Genomic DNA, 19,389 nt, shown 5'->3' on the forward strand with positions numbered 1-19,389 from the left:
GACCTCGGCCTGCAGGCTGCTGGCAGGGAGGGGTGTTACCCAGGGTGGAAATCCTCCCATTTCCTCTTTTTTAGTTCTCACCGGGGATATTTTTCCCATTGCTTTTCAGAGTGGAAGGGAGAGGGAGAGAGAGAGAAACACTGATGCGAGAGGGACACATCGATGGGATGCCTCCTGCACTCACACGACCAGGCGATGGAGCCTGCAACCCAGGTACGTGCCCTTGGCCAGAATCAAACCCGGGACCCTTCAGTCTGTGGGCTGACGCTCTAACCACTGAGCCAAACCGACGGGGGCTGGAATCCTCACATTTTAACCCGAAACGGGCCCACCGGGAGGAGCGACAGAGGGAGGCGGTCCCATCACGCCTTCTCCACGGCGCCCCCACCCGCGTGGCTGGTAACGAGGGCTCCCGCCTGTCCTGGCTTCCCTTGGCGCACTCCGCAGGCAGGAAAGGTGACAATCCCAGCTGCCTCCTTTCTGTGTGTGCATTTGTGTGCTAAGGGCGCACAGGTAAGATCTACCCTCTTAGCAAATATTTACCGCAGGGCTTCACCACGGGCTCTGGGGCGCACAGTGAATCTCTAGGACTCATTCCTCTTGCTGAGCTAAAAACGCTAACACAACGGTCATAAACCAAGGGGCAGAGGAAACCCCTGGGGGGCCGGGCACGTCCCGCACAGACTGTGGGGGGCTTCGCAGGCCTACGCTTGTCTCCAGACTCACCAAGCTGTGTACACTAAAGACCTACAGCTTTTCTTTATGGCAATCGCACCTCAATCAAGCGGTTTAAAAACAAACAAACAAACCAAAAACCAAAACGGTTTCCGGTGCCTGACTCTCTTCCCGGCCACGTTTTCTGGCAAAGGCAGCTGGGTCCGGAGAAGCCTCTGGAATCCCGGAATCCTACTGTGTTTTCCTCACCCTGCTTTGGGGACAAATCGGCCAAACCAGTAAGTCACCAGATAAAGCCACGTGTCTCTCTCTCTCTCCAACAGAAGGGAATTCGGGGCTCCGGGCTTTCACCGCCCACAGGGAGTGTCTGAGGACCCGATGCTGGGCTGCGGGACGGCGGACAAGTCACTGATCTTCTGGGCACCTCAGTTTTCTCATCCATAAAACGGGAGTGACGATAACATCCGCCTCACGGGGCTGGTGTGAGGTTTAAATGAGCTCTCAGAGGTCAAGTGCATGACCCGGGACGTCTGGTCACCCACGAGGTCACCAGGCATAACGCGAACGACCCCTCCTCCCCGGCTGCTGCCCCCAGCCCACCTCGGGTGGGGACCGGGCTTGGCAATGCTCTTGACGTGCAGGGTGGCTTTCTTTCGATCACACAAGAACAGAGGCATCGGGACCAGGCAGCTGAGGAGATCAAGGTGCCCTGGCCGGGATCACAGCCTTTGCCTAAATACCTGATTCTATCCCTGGCCCCGGCCCCAAGGTCAAAGATCACGGCCCAGAACACGGAGACTGGGAGAGAGGGCCAAGGCGGCCCCTTGTTGGACGCCAACTCCTCTTATCCGACCCATCGCTGGACAGGCAGGAGGACTGCCCAGAAGAGGGGGCTTGTGAACTGGGCACTGAAGACACAAGCTGGGCTTTGTCAGGAAAAGAAGATGGGGGGCCGGGGCGGTGGTTCCTGGCCCTGGACTCAGCCTGTGCAAAGGCCAGGAAGGAAGCCATCAGCAGCACGACTTACCTAGATGTCTGCCAGCAACAAACACGCCTTAAGAACATTGTCTTAAATAGCCCGAATGGCCACAACAAGTAAACTGCCGTGTAGCCAGACAATGGAACGGCACTCGGGCATGACAAGCGGCCAAGTACTGGAAAATGCCACGGCCTTCTTCCTAGGTATCTGATTGCTTCCCGCCCCCGCCCCAAGGCCAGAGGTCACGGCCCAGAACAGGGAGACTGGGAGAGAGGGTCAGTGTGACCCTCTTATCCAACCCGCCCATCCCTGGGCAGTCAGGAGGGCTGCCCAGTTTAAAAAAAGAGTTTTTAAAAAGACAGAGACAGCCCTAGAGGGTTTGGCTCAAATGGACTAAAGGGTCCACACACAGCCCACGGGGCCCTGAGCACACGTTGAAGTTAATCATTAACCCAACCTGGCCACTGAATTACAAAACCGAATTCACCCTCACCCCCTGCCCGATAACAGAAAACAGGCTCCCGAGGAAACACCTCTGACCAGAAGGGCCAAGAGCCAGCTCGCCCGTACGAGGCCCTGGTCCTGGGACAGGAACCAGGACCTCACCCTGCCCACCCCAGGCTGGCCAGCAACTCACTCACCACCACCCCCTGAATCCAAGGGCCCCAGAGGCACCTCCAGCCCCGGGGGGTCCATGAACTCTGGGAGCACTGCAGCCAGGGCTGATTCAACCTGGGACTGGACCACACCCTTGGCTAATGTTCCGACTTCTTTTAGATTTTAAAAGCCGCCGAGAAGAAAGAAAAGTTTTTGGAAGGAAACTCAAGCACACTGAACAGTCAATGGGGTGGGTTGCTGAAACTAAGGAGCTGAGTCATCCCGGACTCCCCCATTTCCCTCCCACCCAACACCCTGCCGTCAGCAAGTCGTGGCTGCTGTCTCCCAGACACACCTGAAATCCACCCACTTCTCCCCAGCACCATGGGCCCCGTGCACCGCTTGCTTGGACCAATGCAGTACCTGGCCTACTCCCTCCACGGAATCAACTTATCCTTTTAAAAGATACATTGGTCAGGTCACTCCCCTGCTCAAACGCCTCCCATGGCTCCCTATATATCTCAGAATAAAATCCAAATCCGTAACGACTTATGAGGTCTTATGCTGTGTGGCAAAGGGACCCCGATCTCTGGCCAGGATGCGGGGTCCACCCCACCCCTTTCTGGGAACCCTCCTACATCTGCAGCCTGAGCTGCTTCAATAAGACACTGGTCAGGCCCTAGCTGGTTGGGCTCAGTGGTTAGAGCATCCACTTCGGACTGAAGGGGTCCCGGGTTCGATTCTGGCCAAGGGCATGTACCTCGGTTGCAGGTTCAATCCGTGGCCCCGACTGGGGTGCCTGCAGGAGGCAACCAATTGAGGACACGCTCTCAGAAAAGCAACAAAAAAAATATTCTTGGGTAAGGATTAAAAAATAATAATTTTTAAAAAAAGACACCGGGCAGGATACACTCTGGGGGGCCCTTTGTTCTCACACTGAGACCCCTGCAGAGCAAGCCCCTTCCGGCTGCAGGCACACCAAGGCCTCCTCCGGACTTCGGAGACCAAAGGGCAGCAGGGCGTGGGACACAAGCGGGCACACCCCACAGAGCTCAGCCAGAGCGCGAGGGGGGCGCTGCGGGGCCCTGGAGGGTGGCCTCCGCCCTCCGCAACTGGGAGCTCTCCCCAAAGCAGGCCTCCGAGAGCCCGCGGCGTCCCTGGGACAGATGGGGGAGAGCGAAGGCCAGAGGTCACAGGGGTTCAGGAGCCCTAGGGGTCCCAGGAAGCTTCCTAGCTGGGCAGGGACCAACTAACCACTGAGACACACTTCCTCAGCCCCCCAACCGAAAGGGAACCACGCGCAAGGGGCAGGGGCCTCTGGGGGTGCAGGCTCCAGGGAATACCCGAACCATTAAGCAGGTTGATCATTTCAAAAACTCATCACCAGCCCGGCCAGCGTGGTTCAGTGGGATGGGCATCGTCCCGGGCACTAGGAGGTCGCTGGTTCGATTCCCGGTCAGGGCACAGGCCCGGGTTGCAGGCCCGATTCCCAGTCGGGGGCGTGCAGGAGGCAGCCAATCAATGACTCTCATCATTTATGTTTCTCTCTCTCTCCCTCTCCCTTCCTCTCTCTGAAATCAATAAAAACATATTTTAAAAAAATCAAATTCCAGGGATGGGGTCCAGCCATCTATGTTCTAACAAGGCCCCCGGGGAATCTGCTGCTCCAGACACTTAGAGCCACCGTGTCCAAGACAAGGATGGTGCACCGATGTCACTCGGGAAAGGGGAGATGGATTGGAAGGCACGTGACCCGACGTCTGTGAAAGCAGGTGAGGGGCACCCGGGAAGCATTCATTATATGGTTCTCTCGATTTTCATTCCTGCTTAAAATTTTTCATAACAAGTTTTTAAAATCACTTAAGATTTCTTAAACAACACCCCCCCCACACACACCCAAAAAAACCCACACAACACAGCTGAGTCTTCTATCTTCCTGAAGCCAACCCCACAAACTCTTAGCCCAAGGTCAGATGCGGCCAGTGGGAATTTCCAAATATTTGAATTTGTCAGCAATATCTTAAAAACAGCGGATAAATCTGGGGTTTCCAGCTGGAAGATGAGCCAGCACTGGGCCCCCATCCCCACAGGGCTGTGTGAGCAGCAGCTGCCCAGTAGGCGGGGTTGGCTCGGCAGCTTGCCGCAAGCCCCGCCGCTCCCTGTCGCCTCACACCAGGCTGCCTCACGCCTTTGTGCCGCATGGCGCTTACATGTGTCTGAGGTTGCAGTGCCTGCCCTACAGTAACGCAGGATGAATACACAGCACCCACCCTTCCTCCCTCCCTTCCTTCCTTCATTCATTCATTCATTCCAACCCTGCATGAGCAGATTAGATGCTCAGAACTGGTGCTTAGTGCTGGGAGGGCAAAGTTAATCCAACAGGAGCTGAGCAGCTAGTGGGGGAGAGGACAAGTTACTCACTAGTGACCCAGACACACAGGAGGAAGGGCTTAGGGGCATCGGCGTCTCCATTGACGTGGGTGCTCGAGCACCGGGAGGCTCACCTGCCACTGGCTGGAGTGTGGGTGGCGACCAGCGCTTTGGGGTATTGTTACGCAACCTGGACGTGTCCCACATCCCAGCCATTCCATCCCTAGTTGTGACCTCAGGGAAATGAAAACACGAGTCCACACGGGGCGTATACACGCGTCCCCAGCGGCTTTTTTCTGCTTAGCGCCAAACTGGGATCAACCCCACGGAGCCCGCACACACGGAGCTGTGGGAGGGCGTGGCTCCCGGGGCGTGGGCGACTCACAGCAAAGCCACGGTTGAGCAAGAGAAGCCAGAGCGCCCTGGCCGGCGTGGCTCAGTGGGTAGAGTGTCAGCCAGCACACGGAAGGGGCGCGGGTTCGATTCCCTATCGAGGGCATGTACCTGGGTTGCAGGTTCGATCCCCAGCCCTGGTCAGGGTGTGTGCAGGAGGCAACCAATCATGTGTCTCTCTCACATCTCTCTCCCCCCCTCCCGTCCTCCTCCCTCCCTCCCACTCTCTCTCTAAAAAAAAAAAAGCATTGGGGGGAAAAATATCCTCTAGTGAGGATTAACAAAAATAAAACAAGAAGTCAGACCACACGGGTGGCTGCTGTGGGATAAAACCAAGTGAAACGAAGCTTGGCCGTATGGTGTGGTCACCCCGGGGTGGTCAGCGAGTGGCCACGGCCACGCCCGGTCACGGACGCACCGAGCAGCTGAGACAGAACCTGCCCGGCCCGAAAGCCGAAAACACGTGCTGTTTGTGCCATCAGGGATGGAGCGTGCCGAGCCCTGTCCCCGCCCGGGCCCGGTTGCCACAGGGGGACGTGGGCATCGCCCCCTCCTCCCCGGGGGCAGTGCGGAGAGAATTAAAAGGCTCGGGCCCAGCCTGCTCTGAAGATGCCGCCGGGCGCCGAGGCACCACAAGGACCGCGGTCCAACGCGCCGTCCTGTCGCCCTGGCCCGGGTCCCGGAGCACACGGCCAAGCCTGCCACGGTCGCGGAAGACGGGACAGCCGCTGTCCACACCTGTGGGAGTCAGAAGCTCGGGGCTGCCTCCTTCAGAGGCTCAATGCAGCGATTTCCAAACTTTCCCACCTCAAGGCACATAAACTAATTACTAAAATTCTGAAGCACACCAAAAATATATTTTTTGCCAATCTGACAAAAAAAAAGGTATAATTTTCATTCGCTCACACCGGAAGGCTATTTTTGTGTTGGCTGCTGTTGTTTTGTTTACTTGACAATCTGAGGGGAAAGAGGTCAGTGCCCCTGGCTAAAACAGTCAGGTAGTGCATGTTTTAAAAATTTTTGCAGCTCACCGGTTGAAGATTTCCAGGTTAATCTTTTGCAAGAGGCTCAGTGTGTTGTAATTTCCCCACCGCCACGGGTCTGGGCCACAGGGTCTACCATGCACACAGCCAATCCCTCCCACTGAAAGGGCCGGTGGAAAAATATCCTCGGGTGGCAGGAAAAATATTTTGACTGCCACCTGGGGTCAGTCCTCCATCACAATTTTTTAAAATTGGGGTAGGATACTCGTAACATAAGTTGACCGTGTTTAAGTGCACAGTTCAGTGGCGTCAATGACACAGTGCTATGCGACCATCACCACCAAGTCTAGGACGTTGACCTTCCCAAACTGCAACTCTGTAATCATTAAGCAATGCCCCCCCCCCCCCCCCCGTGCTTGTCCTTCTGAGCCTGGCTGATGTCACCCCGCCAAATGTCCTCCAGGTTCATCCACGTTTTAACATGTCAGAATTTCCTCCCTTTTCAAGGCTGAATAATATTCCCTTGTGTGGAAGGACCACATTTAGCGTAACCGTCAGTGGACACCTGGGCGGCTTCCACCCCTTGGCTACTGTGAATGCTGCTGCTACGAACACGGGTGGGTGTGCAGATACCTCCTCCAGCGCCCCGGCTTCCAGTTCCTTGGGGTGCGTGCCTAGAAGTGGGGTTCACATCCCCACCCACAGGGCACATCCTCGCCAGCCAACACTTGCTTTTTTTTTAATTTGACAGCAGTGCCCTGACGGGTGTGAGGTGCTCTCTCACCGGCTTTGATTGGCAGTTTTATGGCTACTGTGCTGAGCATCTTTTCAGGAGCTTGCGAATCAGCTGTCTGTCTTCTTGGGAGAATCTCTATTGAGTCTTTGGCCAATTTTTAAATCGGGTGGTTGTGCGATTTTTTTTTTTGGTGGTTGACTTGTCCTACCGAGGATTTAAGGCCAGATTAAAGACCCACACCCTCCGTCTGCTTTCACTGCCCACCCCAAGTCTTTCCATCTTGGGAAACAGCTCCCGCTGTCCACGAAATCCCTCCAACAGAAGTCCAGGACCGTCCTATTTCTCTCCTTCCCTCACAGCCCACGCCGGGCCCAGCAGCACCCCTGTTGACTCTCCCTGCGAAAGAAATCTCAAGTCTGTTCCCTCCTTTCAGTTCCACTGCCTGCATCCTGGACCCCAACCTCCATGGCCTCCCAGGCCTCCCTTGGCCTTCCTCCCGGCTCTGGCGGTAACGGGGACGTGCAGCTCTGTCCCTCGCCGCGTCCTGCGTAAAAGGCGGGGCGGGGGGGCGCACAGGGAGGCCCTCCCACCCTCCCGCCTGCCCGAATGCAGGTGACTTATGTCCCAGATCCACCAAGATGCCAACCCAAGGTGGAGACAGGCACAGGGAACATGGGCCGTATGTCCTGGGAGGGGGTATCCTGTGGACGCAAACACCTTTTCAAGAGGAAACTATTAACCGCATTCCCTCTGGGACTAGGACCCGCTGTGGGCCAGGGAGCAGTGACTTCATGTTGTGCCTTTTTTTTTCTGAGGTTGTACCCTTCTGCACAGTTTCTATTTTTTCCATCACACCCCTATTTTATTCTCCCTCTTATTTCTGATACCAGCAGGGGCTTTCTGGGCATATCCAGTCCACCTGTCACAAGTGACCTGACCATCCGAGGCCACGCTGACCTTTAGTTTGTGAGAGCTGGGAAAACCAGCTCCGTCTGCAGAAGGGGAAACTGGCTTTCAGGAGAAAAGCAACCTCCCCGGGAGCCCAAGAACCAGGGTGTGGGGTGTGAGGGTCCGGCACTCACATTGCTTGCGGGGGCTGAACGGTGTCCCCCAGAACTCATGTCCATCTGGGACCTCAGCGTGTGACCTTATTTGGATGTGACTAGTTAAGGACTTCAGATGAGGTCACCCTGGATTTACAGGGGGCCCTGGATCCGATAACAGATGTCCTCATAAGAGGACACGGAGACACACGGGGGACGGCCACGGGAGGACCGGGCCTAGTAAATTAGTACACACGCACACAGTTCCACACCACGGTGGCCACACCGGCCACGCTCTCACCCCATCCCACAGCCCTGACCTCCTGTCCTCTATCTGCTCCCTGCGCCTGGCCTCGGTCATGGGGGCCTGATTTCTGACACGAGGCCTGGGGTCTCACCCTGGTTTGCTGTGACCTCCCCCCCAACAAGATCCTCAGACTCTCTGAGCTTTGGACGCCCCACCCCCAGCACCGAGTTACAGAAGGGAAAAGACTCCAATTTACAAACTCAGAAATGCAACTCAAAGCAAGACACCAGGCCTGCGCCCATCGCACCCCGGGACATTCAGAAGGCCCGATGGGATCAGGGCCGGAGCGGACGCCACAGGGACTGCCCGCAGTCCCCAGCGAGGAACCGTCCGCTGGAGGGCTCCAGGACGCCTGCTGCTTGTGGAGGCAGGAGCGCGGTACCTGGAGGGCTGTGAGCTCAGAAACCCAGGCGGCAGCAAGAGGCGACGAGCCAGATACACGCACAGCGACGTGGGGAGGTTCCAAAGGCCTCAGCCAGAGGGAGCAGGCACGAGCAGAGGTGGCCCACTGGCAGCCACACCCAGCTCACAGCACTGGCCACCTACTAGCCCGGGCACGATCCTCACCTCGGCCCTACGGGACTGTTCGGTTCACCTCATTTTATAGGACCTGTAACAGAGCCCAGAGACTGGAGGAGCTTGCCCGAGGTCACACAGCGGGCAGGAGGCAGAGCTGAGATTTGACCCTATGCCCGCCTGGCTCCAGTGTGCAGGCTCCCAGCAGCGCATGCCACCCAGGAGAGGGATGGGTGCCAGGGTGAGCAGGGGAGAAGCATGAGTGGGATTCAGGCAACAGGGGGAGGTAAAAGGACACAGCGGAAGCCTGGCCAGCGCGGCTCAGTGGTTAGAGTGCCGGCCTGCGCCCCAAAGGGTAGCGGGTTTGATTTCCCGTCAAGGATGGGTACCTGGGTTACAGGTTCGATCCCCAGCCACGATCGGGGGGTGTGCGGCAGGCAAGGAATTGATGTGTCTCTCTCACATCAATGCTTCTCTCTCTCCCTCTCTCCCCTCCTCCCTCCCTTCCACTGTCTCTAAAAATCAATGGATGAAAATATCCTGGGGTGAGAATTAACAAAACAAAACAACAACAAAGAAGGTGCAAACAGTGCCCGTCCCCCAGGTGATGGACAAACAGAATGGGGTCCACCCCTACAGGGGATATCACGCAGCCATGTAAAGGAACAAAGCACCAACACCTGCTACGACACGGATGAACCTGAAAACACGATGCTGAGTGAGAGAAGCCAGACATGAAGGGCCACGCAGTGTGATTCCACGTGTACGAAGCAGCGGATCCACAGAAACAGAAGGTAACGGGTGGCTGGGGGGGGCAGTGACCGCTAAGGGGAGGGGGCTTCACTTTGGAGCGACAGGTAGATGGAGGTGCTGCTGGTCAGTACCTCTCACCAGGTGGAAGGTGCCCATGTCGGCACCCAGGGCACCTCCCAGCTCCCAAAGGGATGCTCCCAGGGGCCTGGCAGCCCAGGTAGGCCCCTCCCCACCACACCTCTGCACCGTCCCAGGTAAAGAAGGGTGTGCCCCGGGGTGTGGGGCAAGGGCCAGCAGGCTGGCAGCCATCCGATCAGGACTGTTGCTGACAGGTGTGCTGGGTCACATTGCAGAATATACCTGCTGGCTACGGTTCCAGAGCAACTCCTCCCCATCAGTACCTGGGCAGGTTTTGATTAAGAGTGTGGCGTCTCAGGCTCATCCGTGCCGGCCCCCGTTCCCCCCAGCACGCACCAGGAGCCTCCCACCCTGGGAGGACAAAGCCTGAATTTTGGCAAGACCCAGCCCTGACACCTCTCCCAGTTTAAAAAAAAAACAAAAAACACCTCTTCCCAATCCCGCCACCAGGACGTGGGCGGCAGGGGTGCAGACGTGGGGCCCACGGACTTTCTGCCTGAAGATCACCTGTAGTGACTTGTGCCTGAAACTCCTGGGCCTCTTCCAAGCCCCCTCCTCCACCCGTTGGGCTTCCACCCAGCTTCCCACTTCCCCTGCTCGACAGTACAGTACGTCCTGCAGCACCCAATGCTAATTTGCTCTGTGATCTTACTTAGGTCCCTGCTCCCCTCTGGATTTGGTTTCCCCAAAGGAAAGATAAAAGATGGCTCTGAGTTAAAGCCAAGTTCTGGATCTAACCACTGGAGTGTTTACAAAAGCTTTCCGGATAAAAACAATGAACCATTAAGCTACCACCTCCTCAAGAGGTCTTGGATAGAGTCAAACAAAATAATCGCTAATACTGTAAGAGCCACTGAGGGGCAATGTGAAGACATGAAGGACATTTTGGGGCAAAGGGCGCACTGACCATTCTTGCTGCCTGTCGCCCTTTCCTACTTCTGCTAACGTAAAATAGGAATCAAGCATAAGACCGGGGGAGGGGGTGGGAGGGGGCATTCCAGGGAGAAGCAATAGCCTATGCAAAGGCCCTGAGGTGGGAAAGAACACGGGATGTTGAAGGAGAAGGCCTGTGAGGCAGGCACGGGCCTGTGAAGAAGGTACCTACAGGCCGTAAGGCCAGACAGGTTTTTTTACCACATGCGAGGTTTCAATCGGGTCGTGAAATGATCCAATCTGCGTTTTAAAGAGCGTTCTGGCTGCAGCAGGGAGAACCGACAGCCGAGTGGCACAAATAGGAAAGAGCAGGCAGCCTGGTCAGCGCGCCAGAGGCAGGGGCAGCTGGGTCTCGAGTGGGGCCCAGGTGGGGGGAAGAGGAGCCGCCCCAAGGCCCTGCACGGGACCACAGCCTGTCACGAGTCACGAGCCTCCCAGTGAAGCCAGCCTCGTCTTCTAAACGTCCATTCAATCAATATCTGAGGACCTACAACTGCGCTAGGCCTCGTTCCAGGCACTTGGGACACAGAGACAGACAAAACTGAGGTCCATGCCCTCCCGGGCCCACCATTCTCATGGGGAGAAACAGGCAAAAAACAATAAACAGCCCCGGCCAGTGTGGTTCAATGGTTAGAGCGTCAGCCCAAAGACCTAAGGGTCGTGTGTTCGATTCCTGGTCAAGGGTACGTACCTGGGTTGCAGGTTCAATCCCTGGCCCCAGTCAGGACGCAACCAATTGATGTGTCTCTTGTACATCAATGACTCTCTCTCAACTCCAGCCTTCCTTCCTCCCTCCCTTCCACTCTCTCTAAAATCAATGGAAAAATACCCTCAGGTGCCCAGCCGGCGTGGCTCAGCGGTTGAGCGTCAACCTAGGATCCAGGAGATGGAGGTTCGAGTCCGGGTCAGGGCACAGGCCCGGGTTGTGGGCTCGCTCCCCAGCAAGGGGCGCGCAGGAGGCAGCCAATCACTGACTCTCATCATTGATGTTTCCATCTCTCTCCCTCTCCCTTCTTCTCTCTGAAATCAATAAAGACATGTTTTAAATATATATATATCCTTGGCTGAAGATTAACAACCACCAAAAAACAAGCTCCTGGCGGTTTGACGTGGGTAGCAGAGCAGGGTCAAGGCTGAGTCTGAGACGTCCGCCTGGGCGCTGGAGGACAGCTGGAGGCGTGGGAGCCGCGCTGAGATGGGTGGAGGCCAGAGGGCCGGGCGTGGGAGCGATGCGGAGCCCGGCGCTGCCCAGGGTGCGCTGCCTTTGACCGCGGCGCGGAGATACGGAGCTGGAGTCAGCCGCTGGGATTCAGGGGAAAGGTGTGGGCCCCAGGAGACCAGTTTGGGAGTGGCTGGGACGAAGGCAGCCTCGACCGAGCGGCACTGGGCGAGCTCGGCCAGGGAACGCGTGAGCGCATGGAGGGTGTCTGGGCCCCGTGACGTCCTATAAGGCCGAGAGGTCAGGGAGACAGACAGCTGAGACACAGCGGGCAGCCCGACAGGCGGGGGGCACATGTGGTGTCTCAAGTGCCCTCCGAGGAGCCTCAGAAAAGGTGGGAGGAACCTTGCCCAGAATGCCAGGAAGAGAGCAAGGGTCAGGCCACTCCCATTCCTTCCCCTTCCCCGACCGATGGGTGAACAGGAAGAAACAGGGGGGTGCGGAGAAGGGAACAGAAAATGGAGACCTCCTGCTGGGGCCACGGGGTCCTGGCCTCTGGGCTCAGGGAGGCTCCGAGCCGCAAACCAGGATCGGATCGAATCTGCCGGACCAGCTGCACATCCCCAGCTCCTTGGGCTCGGGCTCTGAAGCCCCAAATGAACTTCTTTTGTATTGTTTTGTTTCTCTTTGCATTTCAGGTCCTGCCAGCCACTCCCCAGGCCAGCGGAGGCCAAGGTTGCCTTTGACCAAGGAGGAGGGAGATGAGCTACATAAAAGGACTTGGCCTTTGGTTGTTTTGTTTTGGTGGGGTTTTGTGTGTTTTTTGGCAGAGCCCTACGGTTGAATTCTCTGCACAATAAATGTGTTTATGGGGCTGAAGGTGTTAAGAGCTTCATGGTGCGAAAGGCTGGGGCCGAGCACTCCTCACCCTCTAATAATCCTCTAATTCTGAGATTATGAGCCGGAAAGTCTGGCAGTGTAAGCCTCATACTGGAAACCAGACTTGGGAGGTGGCCATGACCCCTGGGGCCCCTCTTCCAGGGACCAAGGATTCAGGAACAGCTTTCTGGGCACCAATTACCACCAAGAGGCCCCACAGACCTGGGCAGAGCAGATACACCTGTGCCAGGACACACCCCTGGGAAACTCATCGCTGAGCAAGTCCTCGACAGCAGCCCCTCTGACCCGGCTGCTACAAGTTGAAGGCCAGAGCCAGGTGGTTCCAGGTCACTGAGCTTGGAAAGTTCTAGGTAATCACAGTGGATCTCCCAGCACGGCCAGTTTCAGTCTTTCCAGGAAAAACTGGGGACTTTTCCCAGAATGAGAAGCACTGGCCCTGGGAAGGCCAGACCACACTGGGACACACCACCACAGGTATGCACACGCCCCAACACACGGACACACTCCAACACACGTGTACATGTGTGTCCATGTATTGATCACACTCACCAACACAGGGCCCACGTTAACACGTGTGTACATGTGTGTCCGTGTATACACATATACCAGTACGGAGGCATGTGTTGCAATAGTCAACATGTGTGCATGTGCTTTGGTGTGTGATCACATACAGACATGCATGTGCACATGGCTACACAGGTTCACGGGTGACTGGTAATGCACACACAGCTGGCATGTGTGTGCATGCACCAATACACGTGCACGCATCAACACACACGTGCGCAGGTGCACACACCATGAAGCAGAGAAGCAAATCCACCAAGAACAAAGTAGGAAACGAAAATAAACTCAACTCAGGGACACTAAAAATAGGCGTGTGCTTCAGTTCCCCAAGGAGCAAACTGGAGCGGCCCTCTTGGTGCTGGAGGAATAGGAAGTCCTGGGCCAGGAGGAAAAACAGCGAAGCTGGAGCACACCTATGAGCCAACAGAGCCAGACCTCCCAGCCCCCAGAGGGAGCACCCCCCCCACCCTGGCCACGGCCACGGACCAGCGCCACAGCCATGGCCCAGTTCCAGAGCCACGAACTAGCTCCACAGCTTTCCCTAAGCGGCCAGATACCAGGCCTGCAGGAAACACCCAGCCATCTGGGGTGCAGCCAGCCGTCAGTCTGACCGGCACTGCCCTCCGAGATTTCACCCCGGGGCCTCCTGGAGCCCAGGTGCAGCAGGCCCTGCTGCAGGACGCAGGACAGATGGGAGCCCGGCACCACAGGCGATGGAGAGGCGGCCTCCCCAGCTCCCCTGACATCTGTGAGCCTAGAACAACCCCCTGAAGGGAGGTGTGGAAGATTACAAGGAAAAAGGCCTGGTGTGAACCCCACTACCCACTGGCCATGCAGAGAAAGGAAACTGGGAAGTAGACCCAGCAGAGAATATGGGGGAGCCCTGCCCTGCCTCCAAATATCAAGTCAAGCTGCTTGGAAATGCAGAGAAGGGAGGGCTGGGTCTACCCGGGATCCCTGGATAGAAACCCTGGTTCTACCACTTCGACTGTGTGACCTGGGGCAGGTGACTTCAAGAGTCTGTGATTCCCTGTCCCTCAATAGGACAGAGGTGACAGTAGCTATTTATATACTAAACAGAAGTGAGTTAATACACGTAAACACTTAGAGCAGCATCTGGCATAAGGAGCCGCCCATTACTGTTACCTGTCACTTGCCCTCACCTTTTAACTGATGGGCAGAGATCTGCCAAAGGGCACGGAGAGAAGAGGCAGGGCGTGGCCCCGGCTGGCGGCTGGCGGTGGCAAAACAGTCTGAGTGTGGGCTGGGAGCGGGGAGAAGGTAAGGGAACAAGCTGACCTCACAGCACTTACCCTCCCTCTGTTCACGCCGCCAGACCACCGTGAGCTCCAGCCTGGCCCCTGGGGACACCACAGTGACAATGACAGCACAGCCCCAGCCCCAGCAGACTCCCATCCTCATGGGGGAGACAGAGAACCCACGAATACACATGTAACATAACGGGGCCGTCTTTTAGGGGAACAGTAAGGGGCGAGCTACCCAGCCACCTGTGGGATGAGCCACGCATGGCAGGCTCAGTCTGGGCGGTGGATACAGAAGTCCCCGACCTCCCTGCTTCTGGGATAGTTTCTCTCTGTCACACAGGCATGCACATACCAGCAAGGCCACCTGAGGCAAGTGACTACCTGAAGCTGTTTCCCAACTGTCGATGATGACGAGACGCATGTCACTGAATTCCCCCAGGACTAATGGGGAGTCTGTCTGAACAATGCCCGGTACACGGTGACCCGTGATTATGTTCCTTGAGGTGTGCGAGGTCTGAACACCTCTTGTTCAGTCCTACCCATTCGGGGTAAAAGAGAAGAAATGAATCTCATTTCTCCCCCCAGGGCTTCCTGGGGAAACCTCAGGAGACCTCAGGACACAGGGCTCTGCCGTGTGCCTGCTGTGTTCGGGTCTGATCCATTTGACCATTCTTTGGGGGAAGCTACAGATTTGCTACTAATTTTTTTAATATGTCTTTAATGATTTCAGAGAGAGGGGGAGAGAGAGAGATGGAAACGTCAATGATGAGAGAGTCATTGATCGGCTGCCTCCTGCACACCCCCTGCTCAGGATCGAGCGCACAACCCGGGCATGTGCCCTGATCGGGAATCGAACCGCGATCTCCTGGATCGATGCTCAACCCCGAGCCACACTGGCCAGGTGCTACTAATTTTTAATTAAATGTGTAATACACGAAAACATCCTCTTTGTTTAGGAAAAAAAATAAAGTAGGAGCGTTACAGATACAGCCCAAGTTTACTTGGGCCACATTCCCAGCTCCGTCCCCTCCTCCACTTTGGTCAGTCTGAGCGATTACAGGCACTAATATTAACCCACTGAAAATACAGAATATTGTTTGTGGATTGTTGTTGTTTTTTAAAATCACAAATAGCAGCAGAGCTTTTCTCAATCAGCAATGTGTTTTTGTGACCGATCCCTGCTAAAACGTATGTGCCGCCAGGCCGGGTATGACTCGGCAGTTGAGAGTCGACCCAGGATCCAGGCGATCGGGGTTCGATTCCCGGTCAGGGCACATGCCCGGGTTGTGGGCTCGATCAATGACTCTCTCATCATTGATGTTTCTCTCTCTCTCCCTCTCCTTTCCTCTCTCTGAAATCAATAAAGATATATTTTAAAAAATAAAATAAAACATATGAACCATCTAGCTCCTCCTTCCTGTCTTTTGCCGGGAAATCCATCCCACGAAGAGCTCCCGCTTCATTTCCCAGGGCCCAGACTTGGTGACTGGGGTTCCTGCTCCCAAACCACCACAGCTGTGTCAGCCCCAGCCAGCAGCTCACCTTTGCGCTCCCTCAGTTTCCTCATCTGCAGGGAGGGATAACACAGCGGCCCCCGCCTATTTGGCAAGGCTGTGATCAGGCTCAAATGGGAACCCAGGTACACCCCGGGCATTTCCTCACACATGCACTCCCCTTTGCACTCAATAGTCTCGCCAGGTGGCAAACCAGGTTTGACTCCTACCAGGTGAAGTAACCAGCCCCAGGTCCCCCCACCTGGAACACGGCCCAGCTGGGTCCAGGAACTTGCCGGGGTTGCAAAGCTATACGCGACCCTAACTCGACCCCATCAGCAACCTGAGAAATGAACATCGAACCCACCAGAGTAGCCAAAAAAATATACGATGGTGCCCTGGCCAGTGTGGCTTAGTTGGTTTGAGCGCTGTCCTGTGCACCAAGAGGTGGTGGGTTCGATTCTGGATCAGGGCACATACCTGGGTTTCGGGCTCCATCTCCAGTCAGGGTGCATGTGGGAGGCAACCGATCAATGCTTCTCCCTCACGTCGATGTTTTTTTCTCTCTCTCTCTCTCCCTCTTCCTTCCTCTCTCTAAAAGTCAAAAAAGAAAAAACAGATATACGATGATAATAAATGGTTGATCTCCAGGGATGTGGGGAAGTAGCTCCTTTCATGCTGTTGGCAGAAGTGTAAATCCAAACTGTACAGTCGTTTGTGACAAAGGAAATTATCAGTCAACAGAGAAATAGGTAAGAAAGTGTTTGGCCACTCGAAGGAAGGCCGGGAAGCAAAACTGTGACAGGTTTGTATGTGCGGGCACGGAAAACCTTCAGGCTGTATCCAGAAATTAAAAGGCAAGCTGCAGGGTATTTGTACGTAGAATACAGTTCAAGGTATGTAAAAGATACACACGAGTATGTGTGAGCAAGTGCTGCGACGTGCAGATGGGTAAGGGTCTAGAGAGAGAGACGCTGACGATGGAGGTCCTGTCTGAGGAGCACAGCAAAATGGGGGGAACGTTATATTTTTTTCCCTCCATTTGATTTTTTTTTTCTTTTAAAAGTAGCCGAAAAACATAAAAACACAGAAATCAAAGCACAAGCCTCCCATTCAAGTCGCACATGGCGGTGTGTAGCCAAAGAAAACAGCAGCGGGCAGCCCCTCCCTCCCCTGGTGTCCCACCCGCACGGTCCCCTGAACACTGGCACCCTTTCTTCCTCGGGAAAGCACTTGGCGGGGACTCAGGGGGGCTGTCCAAGAAGGGGCTGGGCTGGGCCCGGCTCGCCGCCTTCAGGCCTTCACGCCACTCAGCCCCAAGCCAATGGCCTTTGAGACCGTCCGGGAGGATGCCGGGTAGCTCTAAGCCCAGAAATCCCAGCTGCAGGACAGCTGAAGACAATGGCAGGAGTGAGAGGTCGGGGCACACACCCATGCACACACACAGCTGGCATCCTTAGCCCAACCCACAGCTGCAGAAAGAAACCCCCTGAAACAAGCCCACGAGTGACAGAGCTAACAAGTGACTTCCCCACCGATAAACGCCCCCATCCCCCCAAAGCAGAAGGCTCCGGTGCTTCTGCCACCTGAGTGACAGTCTCTCCGGGGTGCACACAGTACAGAAACCACAACATCGGCGGGAGTTTACAGAAGGCTTTCAGGAGAGAGAAAACTCTCTGACTTTGAAGAGTGTAACAGACGCGTAGCAATTCTATGCTCTGACTCAACTTTGAAAAGTGTAACTGACTACAGGGCCTGAAAATAGCAATGCTATGTTCTGAGGTTCCCCCCAAGCTCTCCTTCCCCACTCCAACCCCTCCCCCACCCCACCCCACCCCCAGCTGGCCCCAAAGAACCAAAAAAGAAAAAGAAAAACCAACGGAGCTCGGTGCTCAGTACGGGATCTCCACGCAATCAGATTACAGGATTTCACAGGACAAGGTTTGAAAATCAAAAGAGAAAGACCCAGTGTGGCCCGGGTGACTCAGACAACTGCCCCCCAGAGACCTTGAGAAAAGCCTCCGGTTGCCCCATGTTCAGGGCCGGCCAGCGGGGTCCCGAGAAGGGGGGCCAGGTCTAAGGAGATGGGCTCCTTCCTCCGCTCATTCATTCATTCGTTTCCCAACCTCCCGGGCTGCCGCGGGGCACGGACGGGGCCGTGGGTGCGCCTCCACTCCTGGCCCCGCCTGAGAGGCGGGGAGGGGGCTCGGCGAGAGGCAGTGCCCACCCATCGCTGCCCCTGCTCCCCCCGGCGGGCAGGGCTGGCTCAGTAACTCCAGGCTCCTTCGGACAGCAGGGCAGGCCCGGCCGTCGGAAGGCCACCTGCCCGCCCGGCGGAAAGGGCAGCGTTGTGCAAGTGAGGGCAGGTCGGAGGAGCGCCGGCCGGCGGCGGGCTCCCCGCGGGCCCCGCTGGCTCAGCCCCGCGCCGGTGCCCGCCTCGGCGTCAGCCCTGGGGGGAAAGTCGGCCGATCCTTCCCCACCCGCGACAGGGAGCCGCCGAGGGGGGAGCCGCTGCGCGGCGGCGAAGGGTCCCTGCGGGGAGGCTGGCAGCGGGAACGCTCTGCTGAGCACCGGCCAGGCCGGGGCGCCCATGGGAGCCTCTCATCAGCACATGAGTGTCGGGTTCCTGTCCTCGTGGGCTCACTGGAAAGTGCAGCCCGAGTTTTTCAGCAGACGCTGCCACGGGCGGGCGAGCGCGCTCCCGGGCGCCTGGGCTCCCGCGCAGCGCCACGACGTGGCCCCACTCCAGGCCGGGCCCCGAGGCAGCCCCGAGGGTGAGGTCGGGCTCGCGCGTGGCCTGTCCCTCGGGCTCCCCAACACGCCTCCAGCAAAGCTCCTAGGTGCTCCCCTCGGCTCCCAACCTCCGCCTGGTCCGGGGAGGGTGCTGGGGACGTGGGCAGAGGCCCCTCCCACGCGCTCCTGGGCCCCCGGGCCCTCCAGCCCCACCGGCGCCCCTCACCCACCTTGAGGACCTGCTGCTTGATCATGGAGGGCACCGACACCATCATGACGGCGCCCAGCACGGCGCACAGCAGCCCGAAGAAGCCCAGCGCCGCGGCCGCCCAGCGCGCTCTGGCGCTCCTGCCCATGTCTGCGCGCCCCGGGGCCACGCGGCGCTCCCGGAGCTCCGCGCCTGGCGGGAGCGGGGTCGGGGGCAGAGGCGACGGAGGCGGGCGGCGACTCCGGGGACGCGGGGCGCGGCGGCACGGCGGGCCTGGGACGGCGGCGCACGGAGGAGCGGCCCGGCGGGCGGCCAGCGGTTTTATGCGCCATCGAGGGCACCGCCGGACCGCCCCCGGCACGCCAGGGGCACCGGGATTCGGGCAGGCGCCGCCAGCGGACAGCGGGGGCGCGGCCTGGGCCGGCGGGGCGGGGCCGGCAGGGGCGGGGCGCCGATCGGACGGTCCGAGGGGCGGGCCTGTCACGCCCCGCCTCCGTTTGCGCGGGAGGGGGGGTCGCGGGGGCCCCGCGTCCCGAGCGCGGGGATTCAGCCGGGCCAGGCTCCCCCCGTCCCCCGCCTGTACCTTCTCCCCTCCCCCCTGCGCCCGGCGCTCCGCTCCCCAGCGCACCCCTCCCCTGCGCACC

At 57.5% G+C, this 19,389-nt stretch overlaps 1 protein-coding gene across 2 annotated transcripts in view; it reads right to left on the bottom strand.

The window, feature by feature from the left end:
- The window catches only part of SCARB1 (scavenger receptor class B member 1), a 41,134-nt gene extending 22,001 nt beyond the window's left edge, over positions 1 to 19,133 (bottom strand). For both annotated transcript variants that reach the window (XM_081122798.1, XM_081122799.1), the window contains exon 1: positions 18,768 to 19,133. In XM_081122798.1, the coding sequence (XP_080978924.1) occupies positions 18,768 to 18,893 (126 nt within the window). In that variant the 5' untranslated portion in view covers positions 18,894 to 19,133. The remainder of the gene's footprint in view (positions 1 to 18,767) is intronic.
- Between the last annotated feature and the right edge of the window lie 256 nt (positions 19,134 to 19,389).

Source organism: Miniopterus schreibersii (assembly GCF_964146895.1).
Source record: "Miniopterus schreibersii genome assembly, chromosome: 20".
In the NCBI taxonomy this organism is placed as follows: Eukaryota; Metazoa; Chordata; class Mammalia; order Chiroptera; family Miniopteridae; genus Miniopterus; species Miniopterus schreibersii.